At 41.4% G+C, this 17,402-nt stretch overlaps 1 protein-coding gene across 9 annotated transcripts in view; it reads right to left on the bottom strand.

Annotated features, from left to right (window-relative positions):
* The window catches only part of RIPOR3 (RIPOR family member 3), a 124,523-nt gene that overhangs the window by 22,972 nt on the left and 84,149 nt on the right, over nucleotides 1-17,402 (bottom strand). For 6 of the 9 annotated variants that reach the window (XM_056812946.1, XM_056812949.1, XM_056812947.1 and 3 more), the window contains 5 exons: nucleotides 16,446-16,595; nucleotides 14,682-14,745; nucleotides 13,929-13,972; nucleotides 12,460-12,585; nucleotides 10,121-10,266 (listed from right to left, as the gene is read on the bottom strand). In XM_056812946.1, coding sequence (XP_056668924.1) covers nucleotides 10,121-10,266; nucleotides 12,460-12,585; nucleotides 13,929-13,972; nucleotides 14,682-14,745; nucleotides 16,446-16,595 — 530 coding nt within the window. Of the gene's footprint in view, nucleotides 1-10,120; nucleotides 10,267-12,459; nucleotides 12,586-13,928; nucleotides 13,973-14,681; nucleotides 14,746-15,147; nucleotides 15,362-16,445; nucleotides 16,596-17,402 lie in introns of those variants that run through there. The other 3 variants (XM_056812951.1, XM_056812950.1, XM_007475745.3) reach the window with 3 other exon arrangements.

The following is a 17,402-nucleotide window of genomic DNA, read 5'->3' as shown; positions in this document are numbered from 1 at the left end:
CCAATGGACATTTTTGCCAAAAAGTGACACCAAAAGAGAATAAGAAAGATGATCATCTCCCTGAGCCTGTTTCTCAACCTCCTGATTTCCTTCAAGGGATCAGCTAAGGAGAAAGAACTGTGGGAGTAGAAACACAGAAGAAAAACAACTGCTTGATCACTTGGGTTGATGGGGATAGGATTGGGGATGTAGACTCCCTAGAGTAGGGTGATTACCCTAGTGCAAATTATCAGTAATATGGAAATCAGTCTTGATCAAAGATACATATAAAACTCAGAATTGAGCACTGGCTATGGGAGGGGGATGGGAGGAGGAGAGGGAAAGAACATGAATCAAATAACCATGTATGGCATCCCAGGTTTAATTAATCCATTAAATAAATTTTTTTTTAAATCAGGTAAGGACAAGAGGTCCTGGGTTCAAATCCAGCCTCAGATATTTTTTTAGCTTTGTGACCCTGGGCAAGTCATTTAACCCCCCTTGCCTAGCCCTTATTGCTCTTTTGAATGGGAACCCAATACATAGTATTGATTCTAGGAAAGAAGGTTTTTTGTTTTTTTTTTAATCAGCTAAGGAGGGGCAGCTAAATGGCTCAGTGGATTGAGGGCTGAGCTTAGAGACCAGAGATCCTGGGTTCAAATTTGGCCTCAGACACTTCCTAGCTGTGTGGCCCTGGGCTAGTCAGTTAACATCCTTTGCCTAGCTCTTACTACTCTTCTGCCTTGAAACCAATTTACATAGTAGTGAATCTAAGGCAGAAAGTAAGGGTTTAGAAAAAAAGAATCTGCTAAGGAACTCTGGTATCTGGGCTCCTGGATTGACAGGCACCAACCACACTCTGCTATCACCTGTGTAGCTCTTTAACCTGTCCAGGTGTTTGTCTCAGTGCCTCACAATGGCAACTGGGACCCCAGCATCACCCCCGGCACCCTGATGTCTGCTTGAAAGCCCCTTCCTCTGTACTCTTAAAGGGTGCCTTTGCCTTTGGAGAACCTGGGCCCCTGCTCTGGGGAGCAAGTTTTACACACCCAGGCTTGTTTCAAAGGCAGGTAAGTAGTAGCATGAGACTGGACAGGGAGGGGTTCTGCCCTCCCAGAAAGGGCCTTTGGTGCCACAGAGTCTCCACCCCACACCCTCACAAGAACGTCCTCTACAACTGACTCAACAAGACATTCTCAGCTAAAAGCAACTCTTTGCTTTTAGTACTTTGAGGAAGCCTCCCAAAGTGAGGCTCTTACACCAAGGCCAGGCCAGCCTCTGTGGCTTCAACAGCTACTGGTTTTGTTTCAATTTCTAGGGCCCAGCATACCAAGTCCCTCCAGAAGAGACTAAAGAGCTAGCCAGGTGGTGCCTGTCAATCCAGGAGCCCAAGCACCTGAGGTGCTCCACTTTTCTCCTACCTGCTGAGCTTCCTCCAGCCCTAGACCACCCCCTTGGTTCCAGCTTGAGGTTTACTTCCTCAGGAAGCTTTCCTTGATATTGCAACCCACTGGTCTCTCCCCACCTATTTGTTATCTGGTTTGTACCCTTCAGAGGCTGCCTTGCAAATCAACCAGCGAACAATGGTTTGCTTTTCAAGTGCCAGGCACTCTGCTAAGTATGGGGAGATGGGTCAGGCACAAAGACAAACGTGGAGACCAGTCCCTGCCTTCAAGGAGCTTATATTCCAATAAGGAGACAATGTAAGCATAAATGCATGCATACAAGAAACAAAGTAGACACCATTCAAGATATCAGGGCAGCCAGGTGGTAAAGTGGATAAAGTCTGGAAGACTCATCTTTCTGAGTTCAAATCAGGCCTCAGACAATTCTAGCTGTGACTGTGGGCAAGTCTCTTAATCCCAGCTACTGGGCCCTTACCACTCTTCTGCCTTGGAACGGATACTTCAGATTGATTCCAAAACAGAAGAGTTAGGGTTCAAAAAATAAATCAGGCCTCATATGCTGATTAGCGATTACTGTGTGATCACTTATTCTCCAGTTTCCTCATCTCTAAAATGAACTGAATGACAAACCACTCCAGAATCTTTTTCAAGAAAACCCCAAATGGGGTCACAGAGTCAAACATGACCTGAATGACTGAACAAGAAAAAAGAAAGTAGAAAATAGAGTGCATGAAAGGCAGCAGGGATGGAGACGAGGAAGGTTCTTGAAGAAGGCAGCCATGGAGCTGAATATGAAGGAAGCCAGGAATTCCCAGAGGTGGAAGAGAGGAGGGAGAGAGCACTCCAGGCCAGTGCACAGATAGAGGTGGGATGTGGAGCATATGGGAAGAACTTGGACCTCAGAGTGCCAGGAGAAGAGCAATGTCCAAGTTAAAAGTTATAGAAGACTAAGAGGAAGTGAAATAAAGCACACTTGCACAAACTGGGGGATGCCCTAAAACACAGCCGTGGGAGCAAATTACCTCTTAGGGAACCTGTTTGCTTTTATGTAAAATGAAGGAGTTGGTTTAGGTGAACCCTAAAGCCCCTTCTAGCTGCACTTTTTGTTTCTGCCCTTTGATTTCATTTGTGCCAAGAGCTCATATGGAAACTCCCTCCACTAATGCAGATCTTCAGGTGGTCTTTAAAGTCCTAGAGAGCTGCTTTGAGTACCAAGGACTTAAGTGACCTGCTCAGGTGATGCAGGTACTGAGGTAAGTCTTGAACCCACTCATTTCTAATTCCAAGGCCAGCCTATTAGGCTGCATCAATGGCCTTTCTTCTTTGAGCTTAACAGCTGAAAAATCTACATGAAACTAGAGTCAGCTTTATGTCTGTGTGTGTGTGTGTGTATGCTCAGAGTCATTGTTTTGGCACCTGCAAGCTTAACTTTCAGGACCTAAGGCATTGGCATGATTTTATTAGTAATGGCATTTTTATGTGCAGGAGAAAAAAAAATGAGGCATGATGCACAAACAAGTTTATAACTACAAAAAGGAGGAAAATATTTGTAAAAGTGTTCATGAATCCATTCCAGAAAGAACGAATGTGTGCAATGAGAGAGTTGGGAAAAAATGGAAAAGCTGCTAAGTTTGTAGGTAAAAGGATGGTAATTGGAGGCCTAGTAAACTTCCTGTCTACTCCCTGCCAATGAAGCTGGACTAAAGAGCATCCCTGTTGGTGTCCTGCTGGTGGAGAACCCTGCTAGGCTGGGTAGTTCTTGTGACAAAGCCGCCTCTACCCTCTCCCTCTCCAGTTGCCCTCACCTGGATTTTATGGGTTATTTCATGGTTACTGTGTTAGGGAAGTAACAGATTAGCAGAATTAACATGTTATAAAGCATTATATGCAGAAAAGTGTTATTTTCAGCAATCTCTAACAAAAGATTAGTTTTTGGCAATCTTGGGAACTCCCTGTTTCCTGTAGGTTCAATGTATTAACCTTCATGTTTTTGGTTTTGTTTTTTTTAACTGTAATGCTTTCTAGAATGTTACCCTGGAAAGCTGAGGACTGACCACACACACACAGACTTCTCTCCATTCACTGATCCACTGAGCTGTTTTATAGCCCATACTTTTATCCTGCTATTGTCAATCACCCCCTTCCCCCTACATAATATATATGCCTGAAGTCAGCATATAGTAGATATGAAATTTCATATATAAGAACAATGAAATATAGATGAAATGCTGGCTCCAGTCACATGTAGATTTTCTTTTTTTTTTTTAACCCTTACCTTCCATCTTGGAGTCAATACTGTGTATTGGCTCCAAGGCAGAGGAGTGGTAAGGGCTAGGCAATGGGGGTCAAGTGACTTGATCAGGGTCACACAGCTGGGAAGTGTCTGAGGTCAGATTTGAACCTAGGACTTCCCATCTCTAGGCCTGGCTCTCAATCCACTGAGCCACCCAGTGCCCCCACATGTAGACAACAGCATTATTGCTCTTCTTCAGTTGTATCCAACTCTGACATGGCCCACACTGTTCATTGGGGACTCTTGACCAAAATACTGGAGTGGTTTTCCATTTCCTTCTCCAGTGGATTAAGGCAAACAGGTCAAGTGACTTGTCTGGGGACACACAGCTAGTGAGTGTTTAAGCCAGATTTGAAGTTGAGTCGGCTTGACTCCAGGCCCAGCGCTCTATCCACTGAGCCACCTAGCTGCTCTTGCATACATATACATGTAAAAACATGAATTGAGAGTTGGAGAGTGGTATTACGAGGGGTGCATAAGCTTTAGGGGATCCTATCGAGTTGTTACAGCTTAAAATGGGAGCCTGGTGATGGGACTGGGAGATGGTCATCTGAGGGCTAGTCTAGCTGATTTTGGAGAAGTTCATCCCAAAGGTAAGCTGCAGGATAACAAAATTGTTGACCATACAACTTGGTACACAATTATCTACTAAGATGAAACAAGAAGATGGGTGTATTCTCCTTTCATGAGGTGTTTCAGGGAAATAAGTAAAAGAGGGTGAGGGAAGAGGGAGGGTTAGAAATTTGTTATTAAATTTTTTTCAAAAGGTTACATTCTAAAAGAATAAAATAAAAAGTAATTTCCCTCAAGAAGTTTGCTGCTGGGGGAAAACACATATAATGTAAGTAAATGCAAAATAAACTTTGAGGGGAGGCAGAATGGAAAGCACTGATAGTTTTGGAGTCATGAAAGGCTTGTGAAGGAGATGACAAAAGGCTGAAATTGCTTGCATGGCTAATAAGTGTCTGAGGCTGGATTTGAACTCAAGTCTTCCTGACTATCTGCTATACCATCTATTCAGAATGCAGGTAGATATGAGGAGAAAGAAGCTCCCCTATCCCTGGAGGGGGATAGATATGATTTCCAGCCCTTTTCCCTCTAAAAAGGAATACTTTAAAGAATCATCAGCTGCCACATAAATCTTCATATATTACCAACAAAGTCCAGAAGCAACAGATAAAGAAATTCTATTTAAAATAACTTTAGATAAAATTAAATACTTGGGAGAGAAGAGCTAGTTACCTGCCAAGACAAACCTGGGAACTATTTGAATACAATTGTAAAAACTTTTCACACAAATAAAGTCAGATCTAAATAATGGAAAATATATCAATTCCTTTGGGGTAGGCTGAGCCAATATAATTCTACCTAATTTACCTATTTGGTACCAAAGTAATCAAACTACCAAAAACTTATTTCATGATGCTAGAATAACAATTCATCTGAAAGAAAATGTCAAGAATTTTAAGTGAATTAATGAACAAAAATGCAAAAGAAGGTGAAGCAGTACCAGATCTCAAAGTGTACTAATAAAACAGTAATCATTAAAACAATCTGGTACTGACTAAGAAATAGGGTGGTAGACTAGTGGAATAGATTAGGTACACAGCAAAAAATGGCCATGTTATTCTATTGTTTAATAAGATTCAAATGTATGGAATAAGACCTCACTATTTGACAAAAACTCCTCAGAAAATTGGAAAACAGTATGGCAGAAACTAGGTATAGAATAATTTCTCATACCACAGACCAGGGTAAGGTAAAAATGGGTTATGTGACTTGGACATAAGTCCATAGGATGCTACCACAAGCAAATTAGGGAAGCATGTAATAGTTTGTCAGATCTATAGATAATGAAAGAATTTATGACTGAAGAACTAGAGACCATTACAAGATAAAATGGATAACTTTGACTGTTAAATGTTTTTGCACAAACAAAACCAATGCAACAAAGATTAGGAAAAAAATAGAAAAACTAAATATGGAAAATAATAAATAGAAATATTATTAATAAAATAAAGAAATAGAAAAATAAAGAAATAAAATAGAAATAATAAATAAAATAGAAATAGAAAAATAGAAAACTGGGGTGTGGAGGAATTCACAGCAACTGTCTCTGACAAAGGCCTCATTTCTCAAATATATAAAGAAATGAGTCAAATTTATTAGAATGTCATTCCCCAGTTGACAAATGGTCAAAAGCAGTTTTCAGATGAAGAAATCAAAGCTATTTATAGCCATATGAAATAATGCTCTAAATCACTACTGGAAAAAATGCAAATTAAAAACAACTCGTGAGGTAGAACCTCAAATCTAGCAGATTGGCTAAAATGACAGAAAACGGAAATGGTCATTGTTGGAGGGTATGTGGGAAAATTGGGACACATGCACTGTTGGTAAAATTGTGGACTGATCCAACCATGGAGAACAATTTATAACTATGTCCAAAAGGCTATAAAACTGTGCATAGCCTTTGATCCAATAATAATACCACTCTAGGTCTGTATCCCCAAAGGGATTAATATGAAAAAAAGAGAGGTAGATAGATAATGTACAAAAATATTTATAGCAACTCTTTGTGGTGGTGAAGAATCAAACTGAGGGATGTCTAACTGGGGAATGAACAAATTGTGATATATGATTATAATGGAATGTTGTTGTGCCATATAAAGTGATGATTAGGAAGATTTCAGAAAAACTTGGAAAGACTTGCACGAACTGATGCAAAGTGCAGTGAGCAGAACCAGGAGAACATTATACATAGCAACAGCAATAATGTACTATGAAAAACTAAATGACATAACTATTCTCAGCAATACAATGTTCTAAGACCAAAGGACTCTTGAAAAATGCTATCCACTTCCAAAGAAAGAAATGATGAAGCCTGAATGCAGATCGAAGACCATTCTTCATTTTATTTTCTTCATGGATTTTTTTTAAATGTCTTCTTCCACAACATGATGAAATATGTTTTGGATGACAACATATACAGTCAATATCAAATTGCTTACCAACTAAAGGAGTGGGGCAGGGAGGGGGAAAGATCATTTGGAACTTGAAATGTTCCAAAATAAAAGCCAAAAATTGTTCTTGGGAAAAAAATAAAATTACTGAGGGAAAAGATAAAATAAAATGAATTTTTTTTTCAATCAGCTGCCCCTGGAACCCTGGGAACAACAAAAGAGTTGTTCAGGTGCAGCCTCTGCAGCAGGTGGCAATACTAGGGGGCCATTGTCACAACTAAGAAAACAGGCTGAAGACAGGAATGAGCTCCTTACAGTTCACCCTTCCTGCTGCTGTCCAAGGCCCAAGATGGCTCTCTATCTTGGGAGATGCTTTTGAGATTTTGTTAAACCTTTTGACCAGAGCATCTGGAGACTAGATCCAATGTATACCCACTTCAATTAGGACTGGATATTAATCCATGATCTTGGACAAATCATTTAACTTTGGACAGGTTAAACTAAATAACTGGCATTTATATAGCACTTTCAGGTTGGCGGAAGTATTTTTCTAACATCTCATTTGATCCTCACAACCACCCTGGGAGAGAATGCTATCATCTCCATTTTATTAATGGGGAAACTAAAGCAGACAGATTAAATGACTTACCTCGAATCATGCAGCTATAATCTGGGTACAAGAGCAAATTTGAACTTAGGTCCTTCCTGAGCATCTAGCCACCTATAACCAAATTATCTCAAAAGCTCCAGCCAGCTCTAAATTCTATTTATTATCCCCTCCACAACACTTGCTAGGCTAGGCCCTTTCCACTTTGATTTAACAACTCAGGAGAAGAATATTGTTCTTATCTCCTCCTGGTGCTGGAGTATTCCACTTTTTTTTTTAAGCCCTTACTTTCTTAAAATTAATACCAAGTATTAGTTCCAAGACAGAAGAGGAGTAAGGCCTAGGCAATTGGGGTTAAGTGGCAGATATAAAGTGTCTGAGGCCAAATTTGAATCCAGGACTTTGAATTTGAATCTCCAGACCTGGCTCTCTATCCACTAAGAGACCTAACTGCCCTGATAATATACATACTTGTGATGAGCCTAGGCCTGGGCCAAGAGTACTCCTGTTTTAGAAGTTCTAGAAGTCACTCAGAAGCTGATCAGTCACATTTACCCCAGTCACTAAAGGAAGAGCAACCTTGGAAGAACCAAACTTGAGCTGGATGTAAGAAACCCTAGATTCCTTGGCCAAGTCATTTTTACCTCAGTTAGCCTCAGTTACCAAATGATGATCTTTCCAGCCTTGTGGATCTTATGCAATTTGAGCTAATCACTACAATCTAATAATTGTTAACATTTATATATAACTCTTCTAAAGTTTGCAAAACACCTCAGATATTATTTGATCTTGACAACAACTCTGTGAAGTGTTATCATCTCCATTTTATAGATGAGGAAGATGAAGACCAGATGCATCAACAAACTTGAAAATTTGCTTAGTCCTACAAGGTATTCTTAAATTCCTATCCTCCTAAGAGACTTATCACCCAGCTGATAAGTGCTAGAGATGGGATTTGAACTCAGGCCCACACTACCCACTGGTACAGGATGATAATCTGGAGATTATTACAAATAGGAGATTAGCATAAGATTTTAGGAAGGGGGCAGGAAAAAATAAGAAGGGAAAGATGGAGGTGGATCTGCTACTAACTCCACTATGGGATCTTGAACAAGTAATAGACTTGGTTTTTTTCATCTGCAAAATGACAGGATTACATTAAAATGATCGCAGGTTTCACTGAGAGTGGCATCTAGTTCAACTCCTTCCCCAAAAAGATATCCTTTCTAGAACAACTGGACCAGTCATCAAGCCTCTGCCTAAACAGCTGCAGTGATGGAGAACTCACTACCTCCTAAAGCAGACCCAAATTTTCTCTTATCAAGTCAAAAAACCTGTCATTTCCACCTCTTGGTTCTAGTGCTATTTAAACAGAAATCTAGTCCCTCCTTCCTCATCTTTGCCCTTCAAATACCTGGAGATAAACTACTTCACATGCCTCTGGCTGACAGATCCCCATACACTAAAGTTGTGTATCATCTTTAGTCCCTTCACTGTCCTGGGTGCCTTCCACAGGATGAGTTCCAGTCTATCAACAACCCTGCTTAAAATACGGCCCCAGAACTGAAAAGAACCAAAGCAAAGTACAATGGAATTCTCCTTGGTGCAGGAACACTAGGCATTGCCTCCCATGATGGCATTTGTGTTGACTGCCCTTTCACCCTTGACCCCAGATATAGACTTCCAGATTTCCCCCCTATGCCTCCCTAGCTATGCCTCCTACTCCTGGAACCCCCCCCCCCAACTTCCTCCCAGGCCAGAGGCCTCTAAAATATAGCCTAGAAGCACTAGGTCCCTTTCCTGCTCTTATATATGCTCTTATATATATGACTCTATAACTATGCCCAGGTTGAGGCACAGCATGCCCCTTCTTCACCAACCTGTGTTAGGCCCATCTAGATGGTGTAGCAGCCCGGAGAATGGACAACATCTATTGCTTTGCTTAGGGGAAAAGCCTCTTTTCCCCAGAAGGAAAGTGTAGCAAAGACTTAGCAACAAATGACCAAAAAGATACCAAAAGAAAAGACCCTGGAATGTCTCTTTTGTTTTTTTTTTTTTAATTTTTTTTTTAAACCCTTACCTTCCGTCTTGGAGTCAATACTGTGTATTGGCTCCAAGGCAGAAAGAGTGGTAAGGGCTAGGCAATGGGGGTCAAGTGACTTGCCCAGGGTCACACAGCTGGGAAGTGACTGAGGCCAGATTTGAACCTAGGACCTCCAGTCTCTAGGCCTGGCTCTCAATCCACTGAGCTACCCAGCTGCCCCCACTTTTGTTTTTTTTTTTAAGTATATTGGTGTCAGATCTAGCCTGACCTTTGCCTTTTCTTAGCAGTTGTAAATAAGGGCAGGAAGGAAGGGAGAATACACAATTTTTCTTCCTTCCATCATTTGCCTTCCTTTCCTGCAATTTCTTTCCCCTGCCCAGAGCAGAAAGCACCCCATAATCTTTTGACTAGAGCAGGTGAAGTCAAGGTCAGTTGGCCAAGGCTGGAATCCCGAGCTCTTCTGGCCACAGCAAAGCAGGGTGGGGTTGGGAGAGCATGCCACCCACCCACCCACATCAACAAGGTCACTCATATCCGAAGTTGTCTCTTCCTAGAGCACTTTGGGCAGTGCTGCTGTGTGGGAGAGGGCCACCGGGGGGAGCCACCAAACTCCAGCAGAGGCACTGGACTCAAAGATTTCCGAATCCTTTTCTTTGAAGCTCGTACCTTGGGGTCCAAGAAAGGCCACGCAGAAATATTTTGGTTCTGGAAGTCCATTCTGTGGACAGACAGAGGCCTTCAGGGTCCTGCTTGTGGGCCATGGGGCATTTTAAGGACCCTTTTGTGGGGAAGGAGCATGGGGTACAAGGAAAAAGAAGTCATACTCACTTCCAGATCACTTCCAGCTGTAACTTAATGGTTCCCAGTTCTGTGATGTCCACAACAATGATCTGGGGCCGAGTAGTGAAGAAGTCCTCAAGTTGACAGGTCACTGTGCCAACCAGCAATGTGGACAGGCCCCGAAGCTCTATGACCTATAAGGAATATCCACCAACCCTGGTCCCTTGGCACACTCCCCAAAATGGCTGGGACTCAGTGGCAGATCAAGGACACACATGTAAGAGAGAAGGAAGAGTGACCCTGATCCCGCACTTGGGAATCCCACTCCCAACTATGTGCTGCTAGACCCGAATCCCTCATTCCTGTCTTTGCTACAACATCTATTAAGCATCTATTTATGTATAAAACAGTAGGAAGAGATTTGAAAAAGATTCACACACTTTTCATAAAGTATCTATAAGCTAATAAATGAAGGGATATTCATAAATAACACTGATACAAAGGAGAATGTAAGAGGTACAAAGAAGAGATCCAAAATAAGATAGAGAGAATTTTCAACTTGAAGAAAGGAAAGGTGTCAGGGAAGGCTTCCTGGAAGAGGTGATACCCAACTCAGACCCTAAAGAAAAGGAAGGATTTCCAACAGAAAAAAGGGATAGAGTAACCCAAGGCATGTAGAACCTATAAAGAATAACAGATTAGAAAAATAAAGTTAGGCTTCCACTTTCAGGAGCTAAGATTGCAGAAAGAATGCTCAAATCCATTTCCAAACAACCACAAAAAAAGTCCCAAAATAAAATTATTGGCAGAACCAATAAAAGACAGAATGAAACAGTGTTCCTGCCCATGTCAACATAGAAGGATGGCAAGAACGACCTGTCTCACTGGGATAAGAGGGGAGAGGGAGGCTTGGAATCCAACTTGGTTCAGTACAGGTGGCGTCTGGACAAGTCAGCTGTGGGCACCCTCAAGCCAGCTCTTTGAAATGCATACCACAGGACCCAAAGGCAGCCAGGACACCACCCCAAGCATAGAAGTAAACCAGAATACAAGCTCAAAACAGTATATTTCCTCTAACCCAGGAATAGAATTGAACTTCAACATGATGTCAAGGTCATGAGAAAAAAAGACTGGAAAAAATAAGAAATAAAGAAACAAATCTAACTCCAGAAAGCTACTTTAGCAACAAGGAACATCAAAATACAAACTTGGAGGACACCAAAAGCCAAAACAGAAACATATGAAGCCTCAAAGGAAAGTGTGAGAAAGGGTATAAAGCCCAAAAAGAATTCCTGGAAGAACACAAAAGAGTTAAAAAATCAAATTAGAAAGGTAGAAGAAAAACTGGGAAAAGAAATGAGAGTCAGCTTGGGAAAAAATTCCTTTAAAAAAGAAAATAATTCCTTTAAAAAAAAAAAGGGAGCAGCTGGGTGGCTCAGTGGATTGAGAGTCAGGCCTAGAGATGGGAGGTCCTGGGTTCAAATCTGGACTCAACCATTTCCTAGACGTGTGACCCTGGGCAAGTCACTTGACCCCCATTGCCTAGCCCTTACCACTCTTCTGCCTTGGAGCCAATACACAGTATTGACTCCCAAGAAAGAAAGTAAGGGTTTAAAAAAGAAAGAAAGAAAAGTGGAGGCAGCTGGGTGGCTCAGTGGATTGAAAGCCAGACCTAGAGATGGGAGATCCTGAGTTCAAATCTGGACTCAAACATGTCCTAGCTGTGTGACCCTGGGCAAGTCACTTGACCCCCATTGCCTAGCCCTTACCAATATGTGGTATATATTCTAAGACGAAAGGTAAGGGTTTTTTTTAAAAATGAAAAAAGAAAATTAAGTTTGGAGTTAAATCACAAAAAGTCCTCAAATGCCAAAATTAGGAGTTTTTGCTAATTTTGTTAGTCAATGGAGTTGAAAGGAAAATATTTTGGCAAGCTTAAAAAATTGTATACATATGAATTATTGTTACTATTAAGTAGATCGTGTGGTGTTTTTTTTCTCTTTTAGTAAAAATAACATGACCAGAGCAGTACAATAGGAAGACAGTTTATAAGAGGGTCATCATGATGGTGATTTAGAAAAGAAAAAGACTGAAGTCATAAAAAGCAATTTCAAAGAGGTTCTGGAGGCAAATCTTCTCCTTTTACAGATCAGAAAACTGAGAACCAGAAAGGTTAAATGATTACATAGGATCACACAGCAGTTAGTAAATATTTGAAGCAGACATAATAGAGATAGAGAAGAGTTAAAAGCTCAGATAAATATAAAAGATAAAAAAAGCAGAGGTGCTGCGACATGGAGACCTGTCTATGAATCTGCAAGGCAGACAACCAGATGGCTTAATAGCTCAATGGGCTCTCCTCCCTTTCCCCTCACTATCAGCCTTACCTTGATTTCAAAGTGCTCATGGAGGATGGGGATAAACACCTTCTCTTCCTCATCCCATGTCTGGCTGTTATCAGTCTCAATCTTGCCCTTAAGCTTCCACCTCTGCCGACCCAGGCGGATGAATACCTGAGGGTCAGAGGAGAAGAGAGAATATGCCATGTCAGCATCTTTCCTGATTTGCTCTTAAAAGTGGTTAAAGTCAGAAAGAACCTCACCGAACTGATGCAGATCATAGTGAGCAGAACCAGGAGGACAATTTATATAACATCATAAACACAAACAACTTTTAAAGAATTCTAAACAAGACAATTCCAAAGGACATATGATGCAAAATGCTATTCACCACCCCAAAGAACTGATAGAGTCTGAATACAGATCGAAGCCTACTATTTTTCACTTTTTCTTCATGTTTTATTTTGTTTTAATATGAGTCTTCTTCCACAACATGATCAATGTGGAAATATGTTTTGTACAACTGAATAGCTAACTTAGATCAAATTGTTTATTGTCTCAGGGAGAAGAGAGAAAAGGAAGGGGAGAAAGAGAATTTGGAATTCAGGTTTAGAAAACAAATGTTAAAAAACTTTTTACCTGTAATTGAGAAATATATGTATATATATATATATTTTTTTTTTTTTAAGATTCTGATCAATACAATGACCAACCATGATGCCAGAGGACCAATGATGATTTATGCTACCTAGAGGTGATAGACTCAAAGAACAGAATGAGACATACATTTTTACATGGGGCCAGTGAGCAAATTTGTTTTGCTTGACTGTGTATATGTGTTACAAGGGCTTTGTTTTCTTTTTATCTTCTCAAATAAAGAAGAATGAAAAAGAAAAGTAATATTTATTGAGAAAAAATGTAATGACCATCTAGAAGAGGTGGAACATAACAGACTATTCTGAACAGTTCTGAGTGCCATATCTTAGGAAAGACAATCAAAATAGGAAAGAGACAGGAGACCGTCAACTAAAGGCTGACACAAAGGTATTAAGAGATCAGAAAAAAGACAACTTGGAGGGAAACACCAATTCTAAATATCTAAGAGGCAGTCATGTGGAAGAAGAATTCAGTGTAGTCCCAGATGACAGAACTATATGAGAAGAAGTTGCAGAGGCAGAGGGCAAACTGAGAAGGAGCAGGATCAGCTGCTTCAGGAGTTGTTAGTTCCCCATTGCTGAAGGTCTTCACATGCTGGCTAGATGACCAACTAGTAAGAGCATCTTAAAGAGAATTCCTGTTCAAGCTGGGTGAGGCTAGATAGCCTCTGAGATCCTAGGAATCTCACTAGAGTTTCTGCTAGGTCTGCTGAAATCTAAAAATAAACATCAAGCCGGGCAGCTAAACTATATGAACAACTAGGAAAACATCCCTGCAGTCAAGTGACTACTTAGGTGGAGAAGAATAGTCTTTGTGTTAGTCACTAAGCAAACAGGTTACTTACTTTGTCCTCTGCCTACCTCATATTGGTCTCCTGGACAGATCCGTGCATACCCCACCAGCCCTAAAAGACAAATATTCAGGCGTTAACCCCCTTCCTGTAAGGGGGGTTCTCCCACCCTTCTCCAACTTGCCACTAACTAGCAATATGAACTTAGGTAAGAAGTCACCTATCTCTAGGCCTCAGTTTCTTTATCAATAAGAGATCCGTTCAAGCTCCTTACTAGTTGCAGAAGAGTAGGGAGAATTCTTGAGAAGAACTCTCAGAGAGCCTCAGTTAAAGAGGAATAGCCATTTTTTAGGAACTTGCCCAATAAAAAAGGGACATATCACAAACGGCTAATGTTTTTCAACTCATCTTTATGGAGAAGAGTGGAAGGTCTACCAGATCAACCTAGGGATCCAATCCAAAGAAGAAAAAAGACTGCTTCTCTTCCTAATTAGTCCCAGTAAAGCTTCCAGAGTCACCAAAACAAAGGGAGAAGGAAAAAATAGGAAATTCAAGAGAGATCGAAATGACTTGTAGAAGTCTCGGAGTAAGTCAATTGTAATCTAGTAACTGGACTCCCCCATGCTCTCCTGTCTCCTTTGTGGAACTCAGGACCCAAGCAAACTTCCACTAAAGCAAACTAAGGATTTGCCGGTGCTTTCTAGAATGGTCAGGTCATTATGATTTACTCCCTCTCCTATTTCAGCCTATTTCCCCTCCTGGTAAGGGGTGGGGACTATACACTTCTACCCTAATCCTGTCCTGAAGAACATCACCTAATTACCTTTCATCTTGACGTGAAATTCCCCCAGGTGCACCTCCAGGGCCCCTTCAATCAAGCACATGTCCTGCAAAGTCCCACAAGGCCCCATGTCAGATTGCCCATCTCTGTTCCTTTACCTCCCCTTCCACCCCACCCCCAAGGCTCAGAAACAGCCTGCTCCAGCCCCAACCCAGCCAGCAAATGATTGGAGATTCCTAGGACATCATAGCACCAGAAATATTACGGATATCCAGCCCTGCCTCCCTTCTCCCTCTGGCCAGGTCCAGGAGCAGGAGAATATTAGGGAGAGCTGAAATCTAAGGAGAGGTCAAATGGAAGTTTCTTTTTCTTTCTTTAAAAAAGTATTTCTTCTCAGTTTATTAACAGGCAAACCCAGATGTGTCAAATTATACTGACAGAAGCACCCTGAGGCATCATAAAGATAAAGAAGGAAAGGAAGAGAATGAAATAAGCATTTATATAGTACCTACTATGTGTGCTAATCTCCTTACAATTATTTCATTTGGTCCTCACAAAAACCCCCGGAAGGCAGATGCAATTATTATCTTCATTTTACAACTGAGGAAATTCAAGTGACTTGCCCAGGGTCACACAGCTAGTAAATGCCTGAGGCTGGATTTGAATTTGGATCTTCTCGACTCCAGTCCAGTGCTCTAAACATCTTGCAACCAGCTGCCTCTACTGCTGAGTGAATACAAATTTAATATAAAATAAGTTTCTATACAAAGGATCTCCTGGACTACTTACTCATCACACCTCCCAACCCAACACTTTGGCTTCTTTGATTCCCCGTGTCTAGAATGCCCTACACTTCCTTCCTGCCACAATCTGCTGTCTTATCTGTCATTCAAGGTCCAGTTCATATGCTAACTCCTCCAGGAGGCCTTCTCTGATCCAGAAAAACCTGGGAATTGACAGCCAGAGAGAAGAGGTCCTGGGTTCAAATTTGGCCTTAAGATACTTCCTCACTGTGTTGACCCTGGGCAAGACACTTAACCCCATTGCCTAGCCCTTACCACTCTTCTGCCTTGGAACCAATACTCTATATTGGAAAGTAAGGGTTTAAAAAGAAGAAAAGAAAAAAGGAAAAACCTGAGAAGACTTATATGAGCCAATACAAAGTGAGGTGAGCAGAAGCAGTACACTGTACAGAGTTACGACCTTACTGGAAAGGTGACCCACTAAAAAACTCAGGCACTCTGATTAAGACAATGCCAAAGAAAGAATCCACCTCCAGAGAGAACTGATGAACTCTGAAAGCAGACTGATGCGGGCTTTTATTTTTCTTGTGTTTGATTTTGCCAACATGGCTAATATAGAAATGTTTTGCATGACTCAAAAAAAAATACCAGGAAAGTTCTACAAAATTTTGGGGAAGGAAGATTATTTTCACAATCAGGGATTGAGGTACAAGGGAAAAAATATATCCCTTCCCCCTTGACTTCCCTCATGCCTATCAGAGAGCACTTAATATTTGTTGAATGACTCAGTGAGCTTTCCCCACAGACTGGTGCACTATCTAAGGCCATATTCCAGAGTCAGGAATGTGGTCCATGTCAAAGAGTTTCTATAAGGGAATTAGTTTCACTTAACACTATAAGGACATCAGTTGGTTCATCTCACTTAAACAAGGATTAGGGGCAGTTTGTCTACCAGACGGCATCAATGCTAACTTCCCATTTTCCATTTCTCTGGGCCCCTGAGGGTTGATCCCATTTTACTACAAAGACAGTAGCTTCCTCCCTCTCTCCCTCTATCCCCTACCTCAGTGCACTCTTGGAGGTTCCTGTACAGCTCCACCAGGCTCTCCCGGGAAGCCTTCGTCAAGGGAGACAGAGAAAAGGCCTGCTGCATGTTGGAGGCGCCATCTCGAAGCCGCCACTGGATACAATAACCTTCATAGAGCTCCTCCACCTACGAGGATGGACAGAGATATGCAGGATTCCCCTCTAGTCTTTGAAAGTCTAGATTAACAGTGGAAATGGGCATCTTTGCTTTCAGCACAGACTGAAGGGAGGCTGGCACTGTGCCTTGGATAGTAAGAATCTGCCTGCCGGCAAGAAGGGTACTTAGGGTAGGATTCAAGACACCTGAATTCCACTGACCAGCTCTAGGAACTGGGGAAAGTAACAAGATTTAAGAGGTAGTGGGGAAAGTCTTTTAAAAAATAGAAAGAAAACCAATCTAGTCCTTCCTTCCCCCTTTCCCACTACTTTATAGGAAGAAATTTGAGACACAGAAAAATGTCTTGTCCAGTGGTACATAAGGTACAAACTTGGGACTCAACCTAGGCCCTCAGACTTCCAATATAGTGGTCTACTATATCACTTTGCTTTTCCTAAGCCTCTGTTTCTTTACCTGTCAAATAGAGGGTCTACTACCTGATCTACTTCCTATTAGATGAAATCAAGTAAGATAAAGAATGGGAGGCCACTTAGCAAAGATAACACACAAAATGTGAGACTGGTCTCATTATCAATAATTACTCAGGCCAAGAAGTTTGCTCTATAGAACTCAAGTGAGTTCCTAGTCTTCAGAGTTCCTCCAGCATCTAGAACATGGCTCTAGATCAGGTTCTCACTTTAAAAACCAGAGATATCAGATACCTCAAAAGGTCAGAGGTGGGAGGGTGGAGGCAAGTTCTCTCCCAGATTCCCAGTTTCCTGCCTTAGCCCACAACACATAGCTAGAAATCATATCTTTCTCCAATCCTCCAGCAAG

The sequence above is a fragment of the Monodelphis domestica genome, chromosome 1, assembly GCF_027887165.1.
Source record: "Monodelphis domestica isolate mMonDom1 chromosome 1, mMonDom1.pri, whole genome shotgun sequence".
In the NCBI taxonomy this organism is placed as follows: Eukaryota; Metazoa; Chordata; class Mammalia; order Didelphimorphia; family Didelphidae; genus Monodelphis; species Monodelphis domestica.
Note: the sequence above shows the minus strand (reverse complement) of the source record. Positions and strands in the feature narration are given on the sequence as shown.